At 36.0% G+C, this 12,995-nt stretch overlaps 1 protein-coding gene across 1 annotated transcript in view; it reads left to right on the forward strand.

Moving 5' to 3' along the window:
* Positions 1-12,995, forward strand: part of LOC149534891 (small acidic-like protein) — a 54,647-nt gene that overhangs the window by 26,979 nt on the left and 14,673 nt on the right. The window contains exons 5-8 of the mRNA XM_089803738.1: positions 7,721-7,773; positions 7,961-8,024; positions 8,161-8,203; positions 8,304-8,351. Coding sequence (XP_089659864.1) covers positions 7,721-7,773; positions 7,961-8,024; positions 8,161-8,203; positions 8,304-8,351 — 208 coding nt within the window. The remainder of the gene's footprint in view (positions 1-7,720; positions 7,774-7,960; positions 8,025-8,160; positions 8,204-8,303; positions 8,352-12,995) is intronic.

Below are 12,995 nucleotides of genomic sequence, written 5' to 3' on the forward strand. Positions count from 1 at the left end.
CAGTGGGCATGAGTGAGTATGGTAACTTAGCCTTAAAAAGTAAAGTAAAATGAAGTCTTAGTAAAATCTCAAGGACAATCATAGTACCTGAATTTGAGGTTGAGGAAGTAGCCTGCTACATGAAGGGGTTGGTGGAGCATATTGTAACACCTATCAATTATTTTCCAAATTGGGTCAAATTTTAGTTTGTCTGCATGATAGTAATTTCTAACAGCCTCTTTAACCTTATCCATGGCCTCATAAAGACCTCTCATTGGGGATTGTTGCCCAACACATATGCGCAAAGTTCTAACCAAGGGCAAAGACATCTACATTTGAAATTTGAAAAATACAAAGTAGTTAATAACATGGTAAGTTATGAATTAATAATGAAACTTGAATCAACTAAAAAATTAATGTTTTGATTCTTGGAATTACCTCCACAATCTCCTTAGCCTTTGCAAAAAAACTATCATCAAAGACTATCCGTGCCATAGCTTCTCCTTCGGGCTTTTTTGAGTAAGGTGAAGCAACCCAATCAGCACACACAAACATTTGTTTCAAAGCCAATATGTGGTCGAGAATACTTTGCAACGTCAAGAACACCGATGCAAACCTTGTCATAATGGGTCTCACCAAATCTTTTTGTTTTTTGTGATCTTTCTCATCAAACTGAGAACCCATGGGTGATTATAGATATATTTGGTGACTCGCCTAGCATCTTCCACAACTGGACTCACCCAATTAAGTTTTCCTATGTCCTCCAAAAGAAGGTCAAGAACATGTGTTGCACAAGGTGACCACAAAAGTGTGGGATGCCTCTTTTGGAGTATTCTACCTAAAAGATTAGTAAAAAACCAATAATTAGTTACTAACTTTCCATATTTACATCAAATCTAAATTGAATAATATTATAGCATTACATTCATGATCCATATTGAATATAAAAAAATTAAATTTACTTGCTGCCACATATGCTGCTACATTGTCTGTGATGATTTGCACCACATTCTCTACTCCCACCTCCATGACAACATTCTCCAACATTAAAGCCAATGTGTGTGCATTTTTCACTTTGTTGGAGGCATCAATAGATTTCCAAAACACCACATCATCTTTGCAAGCAACCAATAAATTGATAATGGTTCTACTTCTTCCATCTATCGACCCATTAGATAAATTGGTGCAGCCATATTTCTTCCATTCTTGCTTTTGGTCTTTTATCAATACTCTTGCCCTATCAGCCACACTGTCAAGCAACCTACAAAATTTAGGTGTAATAAAATGTTAGTAAAAAAGAGGAAATAACAATTAAGATTTAGAATATAACAATGAACTGAAGTAAATCACAATTATTTACAATTACTAAATAGTAAAATACTAACCTTCCACTCAAATCCTTGTGAGAGGGCGGCTTGTACCCTTTGCCCGATATTGAAATTGTGTTCACCAAATTCAACCAGTAGGGACTATCTGCTGCATTCATTGAGAGATTGTTGAAAAACCAAAAATTTGCTGCTGCAGTATCAGTTTGCTCATGTACCTCGTTCTATCCAGTGCCCTCTAATGATGGCTGTGATCTAGCTGTGGTCCTGGACACAATATCCTTGATGTGGATGGTGATGAAGAACTAGGAAATGTAGAAGAAATGGAATTGGCAAAAGAGGCACTTTGTTTGTGGATCCGTGGGCCACGAAGTGATCTCGATATGTTCTCAAGTGCTTCTTCTTCTTCTTGCATATCAAAAGGAGTTCCTTGAGATTTAGCTATGGCTGCCCTCATAGCTAATTTTGCCCTCTTCCTATTCAATTTTTTCTCTTCAGCAGCTGCAAGTAGGCATTGATGAATCTTTTTTCTTCTTCAGTTACCTTGAGACAAGGATTTGAATCATGTTTCTTTATGCTTGGTGAAGCGGTTTATGCCTCCAGAAGTTTTTCACATGGAATGCATATAACCTTCCCAACACCATTTGGAGCTTCATAGGCAAACCACTATGCCTTATCTCTTCCATTTATAGGCTGAGTGCCTATATATCCAGATGGGCATGGTGTTTGTGGCCACTCTTTGTGTGGATTTGTCATGCTTTTTTAATGCTTAACTGCTGCCCTATGCATAAATTTATAGAAAAATGATTAAACAAAGTTAGAACTTAGAACTTAGAAGCTAGATCTATGAGTATGAACTAAACAAACTAAACTAACAATTAGGGTTTGTTTTTAGAAAATCTTACATATTCTTCAAAAAAATTTGTCAAACATAGAGCTGAACGGCTTTCAAATGATTCAAACATAGAGTTAAAATGATTTTAAATGATTTGAATTCATTTACAAGCAACAACAAAACAATAGAAAAACTATAAAAAGTTTTCCAACTATGATAAAAACGATCTCAGCAAACATACTTGGAAAGAGATTTGTCTCAAAAACCGGTTAGAATCCTCTACAAATTCACTCAAATCCGCCTTGAATCACTTGCAATCACCTAAGAATGCCTCCAAGTCTTCTTCTCTCCACACCTCAAGCATCTAGGACACACAAATGCAACTACCGTTGCAAAACACTTAATTATTTGCCCTATATTGCTGGGCAGCGCACCTGCTGCCTTAGCAAGTTTTTTAAAAAAAACTCACTTTTTGCTCCCAGCCGAATAATTGGTTTTCGCGAGTTTTTACCGAGCTCAAAAACTTGCCGAATAGTCGGTGATTGTTCCAACTATGCAATTATCATCTCCTTTTCAACAATTTCATGGTATCAGAGAAGCTAGGGTTTCTGAAAGATTTTTTTAGGGTGATGAACAGTTATTAAAAATTAATTTTTTTATCACTATATTTTCAGTCTGTCAATAAACTAGATTAGGTTTTAATTGTAAGCTCGGTGGACACCTAAAATGATGACTGAAGCTCACAAGAGCTTTTCTGGATATTCACAATTTTTTTTACTGCCAAGTCATCGGCAGTGTTAGGACTGCAATTTGTGTAGCATGGAGGAATAATATTTTTTGGACCAATTCTTGACTTTCAGTGCAGGTTTTACCGATGGCAGACACAATGCATGTTTTTTTTTGTTTTGTGTGACTCACACTCACTATTTTGGTTGCGGTGAAGAAAAAAAACTGCAGAAACAGAAATCACCTTTTTCATTTTTTTGACATTTCCCAGCCTTGTCAATTGCCCTTCCACCTGCACACATCTCTTTGGCTGTTCACAACATTTTTGTTTTGTTTTTTGGACTATTTTGGGCTTTCCTCGGCATATTTTTCTGGAATTCCAGAACTATACCCGTGTTGCGTTTGTAAAGCCACTTGATATTTCTCGTTTTTGGTTTTCTTCAGCAGCTTCCGGACGCTGCATGCACAAAAGAGAATCGCCGTGTCTTTACCCAGTCTGCCCTGCCTTTTTCTGGTGTTCTAGATTTGCGATTTCGTGCATTTTTTTAGCCTGCGATTATTTATGTTTATTAAAACCCTAATCCAAATTATTTAGATTACTGCAGCAATTAGAATATAAATAATATTTTTAGTCTTCTGCTATATTTAGCTTGTTCTAGTTAATGGTCATTTAGGCTTTCTTTTTAGTCTCTTCGGCATGGTTAATTGCAACGGTAATGGGCAGCTGGTCAACCTCTGGGGATATCACGTGCAAAACTTATAACAGGCAGAGCATGGTAGATTATATGATCTGGTCTCAATAACTGACTTCTAGAGTGATTGAGTTCGAAATCAGGATAGCCCCAATAGAGATGAAGTCGGATCACATGCCTCTTTATATCAGGTTGAACTTAGCCCCAAGTAAGCAGCATGCCGAGCATGACTGTCACACGGACATGAAAGTCTTTGGCAATGGGAGAATACTCATAAATCAGGAAATTAGAGATGTCTTTAATGCTGCTCTCAAACAACAATTCCTTAAGATAAATAATAATGAGGATACGGATCAGACCAATAATGATATTGAGCACGTTCACAATAGCTTGCTGATCCCTATTATACAAAATGCGCTAAAGCCATGTAAAAGATCCCACAGTAAAAAGAGGGCTGCTAATACTTGTCCAACTAATCGTTGGGATGATGATGAGTGCAAGGCAGTCAAGAGACTTATAAAAGGGAAAAATACAAGCATAGAGGACAAGAAGAAATATACAGAGTTGGTTCAATAAAAAAAAGGAGCATGTGAATCCAAGGTGAGAGGAGCTAATAGATCTGAGCAAACACAATTCTAAAGATGTCTGGAAAGAACTGCAACAAAGGAAAGAACAAAACAGAAATAGTATCATAGATGCTCAATGGCTAGAATACGCAAAGTCACTTTATCAGGGGATTGATGAAAAGGATTCCCCTCCATTGTGATTTCTTTGTTGGAACTCTTCGCAGTGGAGGATATCAAACATGGAATAAAGAAGTTAGCAGAAGATAAGGCTAGTGACTTTGATGGGCTTCAAGTTGAATATCTGAAGTGGGGAGTGGATCTGCTTGCTCCTCACATAAAAGGGGTTTTTACCAAGGTCATTCAAGATGGTTTTTCGGAGGGCTGGACTAGTAGTGTGGTAACCCCTTTATTTAAGAGTGAGGATATTAGCAATCCATCAAATTATCACACTATTATGATTAATCCCTTATTTGACAAACTCTTTGAGAGCATGGTGGAGCAAAGAATTAATAGTTGGGTGGAAGGGGAAGGAAAAAGAGCAAAAGGGCAGGTGGGTTTCAGACCTAGACACTCTACTATTGACCACTGTGCCACCCTTAGGCATTTGATAGAGTAAATTTGGGACAACTAGTGAGGTGTTTCTTATTGTTTTTTTGGACTTTAAGAAAGCTTTTGATGCCATTCCCAAAGATAAGCTTTGGAAAAAAATGGAAGAGTTAGGCATTTCGAATGTGTATAGAGTTGCAGTGCATAGACTTTATGAGAGGGTTAGAGCCAAAATCAGAACCAAAGAGGGAATGTCCAAGTGTTTTGGCTGTGACATTGGTGTGAAACAAGGGTGCCCATTGTCCCCCACTTTGTTTGGCTTGTATAGTGATAAATTGGAATTGTGGCTAGATGAAATCAATGGTGAGGTGGTCAAGTTAGCTGAGTATGTGGTGGAACTTCTTCTTTACACTAATGATCTTATCTTAATATCAAAGACAACTGAGAGATTACAAGATCATTCAAAGGCTTTGGAGCGCTTTTGTTAGGAAGTAGGGATGCAACGGAACATTACCAAGACAAAAATCATGATTTTTTCTTTGAAAGAAAATAGGCACATTCGGACTTTCCTTTCGAAGGCAGCCCGCAAGAAGTTCTTAAGGAATACAAATATTGGGGATTGACTTCCATTATAGGCTTAGTTGGGAGACTTAGTAGAGCGAAAAGGATTTAGGAATGGTGGAAAGCTTCCTATCTACTGTAAAATAGATGTAGAAATGCCGAGCTTAGGGATTGGAAGTTCAAGAAAATTCTCTTTGGTCTGCTGGTCACTCCCATTGTTCTTTACGAGTGCGAGGTCTAGGGTGGCAGCATGGCAAAGTGTGGGTGGAGACGAGTAGAGAGGATCTAGAAGAACTTAATCACTAGCTATATCAAAGTCAAGGCCACTATACTGTATGAAATTGTTTTAGCGGTAGTCAATATGTACCCGTTGGAGGTGACAACAATAATTGTGTTAATAAGCTATTTAAAGAAACCTGAAAACATGAATAACCAACATTGGTCCAAAATTGCAATTGAAGAGGGCTTGACTCATAGGAAGAAGACTTCAATGAAACAAAACATAAAGTGGTTGTGTGCTTGGAACATCAGGCTGGAGGATTTTCCTACCACCAATGTAAAAATAAAGAAGTTTGTCATGGGAAAATTCCAAATGACCATGTGGTCTCATAGCATGGAGCAAAAAAAGATCCACAATATTGAAACGTGTAACCCTACTAAGGAGCATGGGGATCGGGCTTATCTTGGGTCAGCAATTAATAGCAAGGCTAGGGTCTTAGTGGCACAAAATTGCACAAAACCCCCAATACTTTTGTTATGGACAAAAGTTATAAAACCCTCCTAGAATTTTAAGGAAAAAAAATTATGGAAACCCATCCAAAATTTTTAAGGGATAAAATTATGAAAAACCCATCACTAATTTTTTTAGGACAAAAATTATTAAACCCATAAATCAAAAGTAAAAACTTGTGCAAAAATCAGAAGGTTTGACACAAGATTAGATTCGTCCATAAAAACTTGATGTGGTTAAACTGTGCCCCTAAGTGGATGAGAACCGGGTGAAAATGTGGATGTAAACTAAGTTGCAGAAAAAAAACAAAACAATAATTCCTAGGAAGAAAATGTTGGCTCCTGAAGGGCTGTGATGCAAAAACGATAAGCATCATGGCAAAAAAGAAGACACCCTATCAGGGTGTCTGAACAGAAAAAAACATCATGCAAAAAGCAAGATGGAAGCTGCGGACAAAGAAAATTGAAGCCCAGATTTGATGCATTTCTGTAAACTTTTGAAAACCTCTGCCTTGCTAAAACATGCAAACAGAGAAACCCTTCTTGCAGGCTTTGCAGAGAATATACCTGTCTGGCCTCCTGAGGTTGAACAAAACAAAATGACACAGAATCTTCTATGAAAATGCATCCCTTTGAGCAAACAGCATAGAATGGTGACATAAAATTATTGCGATTTTCTTGGGAAAGAAAGCCTTTGAAAAAACCAGGATCCATTTATCAGAAAACTCTATGCAGGTCCTGCAAAATCCTCGACGAAAATACTCCAATGTTCTCAAAAAAAAACCTCCAATGATTTCGTTTCATAAAAAGTGACATTTTAAATTTCTGGAAGAAAATTGCAGATAAGAAAAGGCTACGGATTTTTTTTTGAATTTTTTTTATGAAACCACATTGACTCGCTTTGATATGATGTTATGGTATATCAATGGGATATTAAACAAAGGATACCAAGGTGCTCCTTAAATAGATTTACAAAGACGATGTTTCTAAATGAAATAATCATGGACAGAAATAGAAACTACTTAAACTAACTAGGACAACTAAGATAGATAGGTGCAATTTTAACGTCCACAAGGCTAAACATAGCCTATTGGACACCTTTCCCACTAAACCAACTTTGTTAATTCGGTTCACTTTTTGTGTAGGCTGATGATGAGCCCACCCAACTTCTCAATGTTATTCTTGTTGAGTAAGTTGTTCCAAGAGTTGTCGGATATGATATCTGCAGATTTCACTCTGCTGTCCCTGTATGCTTCACATTCCAAAATGAAGTGTTGTTCGGTTTCCACCTTTCCGGAATACATGAGCATTAAAGAAACATTACATTATCTTATTAGATCATTCCAAATAATGGCTAGGGTGCTTCTCTTGCTCCTCAATTACACCTGCTTAGGAATTTCTGATAGGCTTTTGTTGAGTGGGATGAGCTTTTAGTGGTAATTGCAATGAAAGATTTGGCGATACAAAACTTGTTCTCATAGAAGAATAGACATTCGACTTCAAGACAAGCATTGTTGGCCTTTACAATGAATTTTTGATTTGCCATTTCAATTTACTATTTTTCTTTTTTTCCCATTTGATAGTTACACAAAAATAATTTCAAAGCATATAAAAATTGTATGATGCATTTTTCAAAACAAAATGCTTATTGCCTTTGACGTATTTGGTTTTAAGGATCTTATTGCCTTTGACGTATTTGGTTTTAAGGATCCTTGACGTTTATATTGAAATATATGTAGTTTGTTTTTCTTGTGACAATAGCTCACAGTGTGGGAAACGGGCAGTTCGACAAGCCTACCACATGTTGTGTTCAGGTAAAGTAAAACATGAGGAAAGTTTTTAAGTCTTTGAATTTTTTGGGTCTTCTTGTCTCTTGATTTTTATATATTCTGTATATCTTTTTAACACTTTCTGGCTTTTCACATGTACTATATCTCCTTCCAATATTTTCTTTCTTTTCATGTTTTGTTTATATGTTTTATTCTTTTCAATACATGACAGCTTGTGCTAGAGAACGGGGTGTTTGTGCTAAATGCTCTCATGTCGTGGATAGTATAATTGGAAGGTAAATCTCTTTTCATTAATTTTTGAAGTACTCAGAATGAAATTCGTACTTAGTTATAAGGAAAAATACAGTTGTGGTTGCCTCTGTAGGGTGCTCTATCTTTGAATATTTTTTGATATGCAATTTATGTTCTTAGAGATACAGAAGAAGTAGAGGCTGAGCGGAAGCAATTGGAAGAGGTAGGGAGGCTTGGTTATCCTTGCTATGAATAATAATTGTAGAAAAGTTATTTGTAAATTGATGGTACATAATTTGATTGGATATCGTGATGCTGCACAGGCGATTAAGAACTCGCGGGAGAGGGACCGAAGGACATTATTACGTGCTGTAAGTTCTATCATCAGTTCTGTAATATAAGATTTCTTAAATGCTCGCCTCTATGAATCTCTAGGTTCTCTTACATTAATCTATTTTCCAATTTGTCAAGTGGTAGATCCTATGTGTTACTGCATAATGATAAAGTTATAAACATTGCACTAGTCATTTATCGTGGAAGTTTTATGAATGATACAAATCTATGACAGAGATCCCATGTGCGATACCCATATTCTTGCTGCATTTCTAGACTTCAACTCCAAGAACCTCCCATTATAACTGAGGGCAAGAAGCTCTCTTGCAGCTGAGACCATGACCTCACCTAACCCACTCCTGGTTTTTTTCCATCTCAGATCTTTCAGGTCTGCAACCTCTTCAAAAAGAAGATAAATTATACAAGGAAGATCTGCATCGGTTCAGACAGTATCATGCAAAAATAATTATCTTGAAGTGTTTATTAACTTATTTCCTACAAAGAAAGAGAACGACTGTTACCTTATAATGTACTCCTCTCAAAAAGTTTTTTTTATTAATGGAAGAAATAGAAAGAAGGTTGTGGATGACTGATCTACAGATATGATATGGGCGTTTTCTTGGATTTCTTCTATTGATAACAATATTATCAATTTCCTGAAGGTCTTTGTCCTCAATGTCAGTTTATGCAAAGCATCTTGCATTCATATCAATTCCAATAACATGCCCTACTTCTTACATCCAACCTCCTTATAAAGAACTTTAAAAGGCATCTAGGATATTAGCTCGATTTAGCCAACTTTTAATTTTAATCTTATTTGGAGAACTTTATTTAATACAGTGAAATTACATAATATTTATTATTTTATTATTATTTAACAAAATTAATAAATATTAAGTCATCATTTGAATATTTTATTCATTTTTCGACAACTTAATAAAAATCAATTTAATTAATTGTCACCTCAAAAAATTGGGGACATTAAGAAAATTTATTTTGCATGGGATTTATCAATGAATACTTGGCAGAGATGCAAACAAGAGAAAATTGCAGGGGACATTGGGGAGTAAATCATTGCATCAAAGCTAACAAAACACCATGGACTTTTAAACTACTATAGAGTGAGAATATTGACTTGAAAAAAAACAATTCTGAACCAGATATTATTAGATTTGTGGGGAGCTGAATGTGAACTACCAGAGGACTGTCAGAGCATCTTGTTCAGATGTTGTCACAAGCACGATCACTTTCCAGTGTCCATCCATTTATAACATGTTGGAGTCACTAAAATAAAAAGAACCAAGGCCAGCCCTTTGAATGCTTCTAATAATAACCAGCAAAAGATAAACAAAAATAGTTGTAGATCAAGCAGAAGACAGGTTCCAAAGAGCTTATTAGTTACTATGTAAAGGTAAGACAACACGTAGACAAAGAAATATAGGTCCCTATCTGAAAACATTTGGATGCTCTCAAGTAAGTGTCTATTGAAATATAGGTGATGGAAGAACACAAAGAAATACTATCGTCAACCAAATTATGTACCCATATAGTCTGCATTGCAAGCAAGGAGCAAATCCATTTGACATCAATTGCTGACATCTCCCAAGGCACCTAGATGAAGAAAGAGAACAGTAGGAATAGGAGCAGCCAAAGAGCTGATCTGATTCTGTAACTTCTAAAAGGAAACACTCTGCAGATTTTATTGAAAACTTCCAATCCAAACCAAACAATAAATAAGACGAAAATGAAAAATGCTGGAAACAATTTCAACAATCACAAGGAACTCGCTCCCCAGTTCAGTAGCTTTGATCTAAAAGAGAATTGGCTGGGGGAGTTTCTTATAAAATTCACGTGGATACTCCCCTGGAATCTACATGAACTTGGTGCCCTCAGTAAGTGCCACTTTCTACATCAGAAAACAAAGGAGGACAAGTTTGATGTGGTTCTACAAGAAACAACATTGGTTGGATACTTTAGAAAACTCCACTATCCAGGACTGTGTGGCCCCACATAACTCCTGTACTGCCACGTTGCAAAAACCACGATCCAGTTGGATCATTCAAACTATAAATATCATACTCATTCTAACTTCTGTGATGGCATGGCAACCTGTTTATTCTCTGTGGAGTTACATGTTGATAATTATATTCCCAATGTATATAAATGACCATAAGATAATAATAGAATTAGTTTTCTAGATCAGATTACACTGTGGGTTGAGATCTCAAACCTGCAGCATATTATCCTTATGGGGGGGTGGGGGGGACTTTAATACTATTGGAAATGCAGCAGAGAAAATAGGTGGTCTTCATTTTAATCAGAAAACTTCTGATGCTTTTCCTCGATTTCTCTCTCATACTTCCATGCTTGATTTAGAGTTTTTACAAGGAAAACATTTTTGTGTAGTTCAAGGGGGAGAATTCAATTTACAGGATTTAGGAGTAAAAATTGACAGCATTAGTGTTACCGAAGATCAGATCACAAGTCCACATATAATAAATTGCGGAGACAATGATACAACACTCCTAGCTCAGTGTTTGATTGAATTAGGAATCAGTAGGTCAAATAACAACCCTGATATTGAACAGTTAAGATTTTAATGTATGTAGCTTCTGTCACTCAGTGTTTCATGACAGGGAACTTGAATGGTGGAATGATGTATTTAAAGTACAATAATTATAAGTGAATAATAGTAAGCTATCCAGAAGATACGATGTTCAACTACAATAATACACATAAGATTCCAAATCTTTGACAACGTATGTTACAGTCTACTAAAATCAATTTTAGACATCAATTAAATGACAAACTAAGATAATATCACTGAAAGAGCAGTACGATATAAAGATATAGAAGTATCTTGTTACAACCAATTCCTTAAAGAACTACAACCACCTTGTAGCAATCATAAAAAGTTTAAAGAACTACAATTTGAGTTAACCCGTTACCTTTCAAGTTTAAATGTACATTTTATTATATCATTATTCTAATCTTCTAAGACCTACCAAATGATTAAGCCAGAAGGATCTGGAGGTTTATCATTAAATTACAATATGGCTCCTATACATATTATTATATTATTATACTAATACTTGAATACCCCACTGAATGACTAAACCAGAAGGATCTGGATGTTTACCATTAAATTACAATATGGCTCCTAAGTTTTAGAAATAGGAAGTACTATTTGCACAAGCAACCTTCATGACAGTAGACACTTGAGAAAGAGATATAAAAGGAGCAAAATGAACATGCTCTATTGTGGAATAATTATATGATTTGCTTGTCCTTTTGAGTTGGTGATCTGATTTATGAAATGGGTTGAAACAACAATATCTGGTGTGATTCAAATACCTGGGATATCGATGTTCAAATTTTGGAAAAACACTTGCAAAAACTCGAAAGAGTTGTATGCAAACCAAAAGCCATCTGATTATTTGAAAATGTAAGAATATATACAATGATGGAACATCAAAAGTCACCTGATCCATGAATTCGAAATGTTTGTGGCTATAATAAAATAACAATATTTATTTAAAACTATTCCAAAACTAGGTATTTATTTACCCAACTTGCCGGGGTCATAAATTTTGACCCAGAGCTTGAAATTCAAAACCGTTTGCACCGTTCGAAAGATGGACTAAAAATCTACTTTTAGTGTCTAAAACAGCGAGCCGTTGATTACCCAGTTTTAGGGATTGATGATAGTTTCAACTTCAATTTTTGAGCAAAAGACCTCCAAAAAAGCCATTTACTAAGACCTAGAAAAAACTTTAAAAAAATAATATTTTTTCAGTTTAAAATCCTTGGATATTTTGGATCATTCCTCCCCCCTTAAGAGGCAATGGGCCCCATTGCGTCAAGCCTCTGCAATAGATGATAGTATTGTGCTCCAATCTGTTCCTTGGTTAACTGCTTGCCCTGATGAGAGAATTGACCAGCTTGAACCACCCAATATATAGTGGAGTTTTCTGATTTCCCAAATCTTTTAGCATGACTTTAGTGACATGATCACATTGTAATGGAGTAGTAGTGGATGGATTCAAGTCCGTAGCATGAATATGTTCAGCAGCTTGAGAGATGTCCAATAGTGGAAGAAAATAAGGTCGCAACAATTTCACATAAAAAATTGGATGCAACCCCAAAACCTATGGGAAATCAAGTTCAAAAGCATTTTCACTAACTTGTTTCTTAATGGTATATGGGCCATAACGAATAGGACAAAGCTTTCTATTAGGTCCTTGAAGGCGCTCATTCTAAAGATGTAGCCGTACCTCATCACCAATCTAGAAATGATGGGGAGTTTATTGCTCTGCTCTAAAATGCTATGAACTTGCTGTTGTAATTGTCTGATCTTTTCAAAAAAAAAATTCTGCTTTATGTGCCTCCTTAGTATTTTGTGGACTACTAGATTGCAAGATAAGTAGTGCTAAATCTATAGGTGCCAATGGTTGATACCCAAGACAAACCTCAATTGGACTATGCCCTGTAGTAGTATGGAGTGAATGATTGTAGCTGTTCTGCACATAAGGCAAGCTCTCATCTATCTATGTGGGTGTTTGGAGTGATACATTCGAAGGATATGAATAATCACTTGATTTACTAACCTCTATTTGGCCTTTTGTTTCAGGATGAAATGTTGTAGACTTTGTGTCCATTCTAGCCCATAGTGAAGACTGAAA

Source organism: Cupressus sempervirens, chromosome 10, assembly GCF_028749045.1.
Source record: "Cupressus sempervirens isolate cs-2001-9-10 chromosome 10, ASM2874904v1, whole genome shotgun sequence".
Classification (NCBI taxonomy): Eukaryota; Viridiplantae; Streptophyta; class Pinopsida; order Cupressales; family Cupressaceae; genus Cupressus; species Cupressus sempervirens.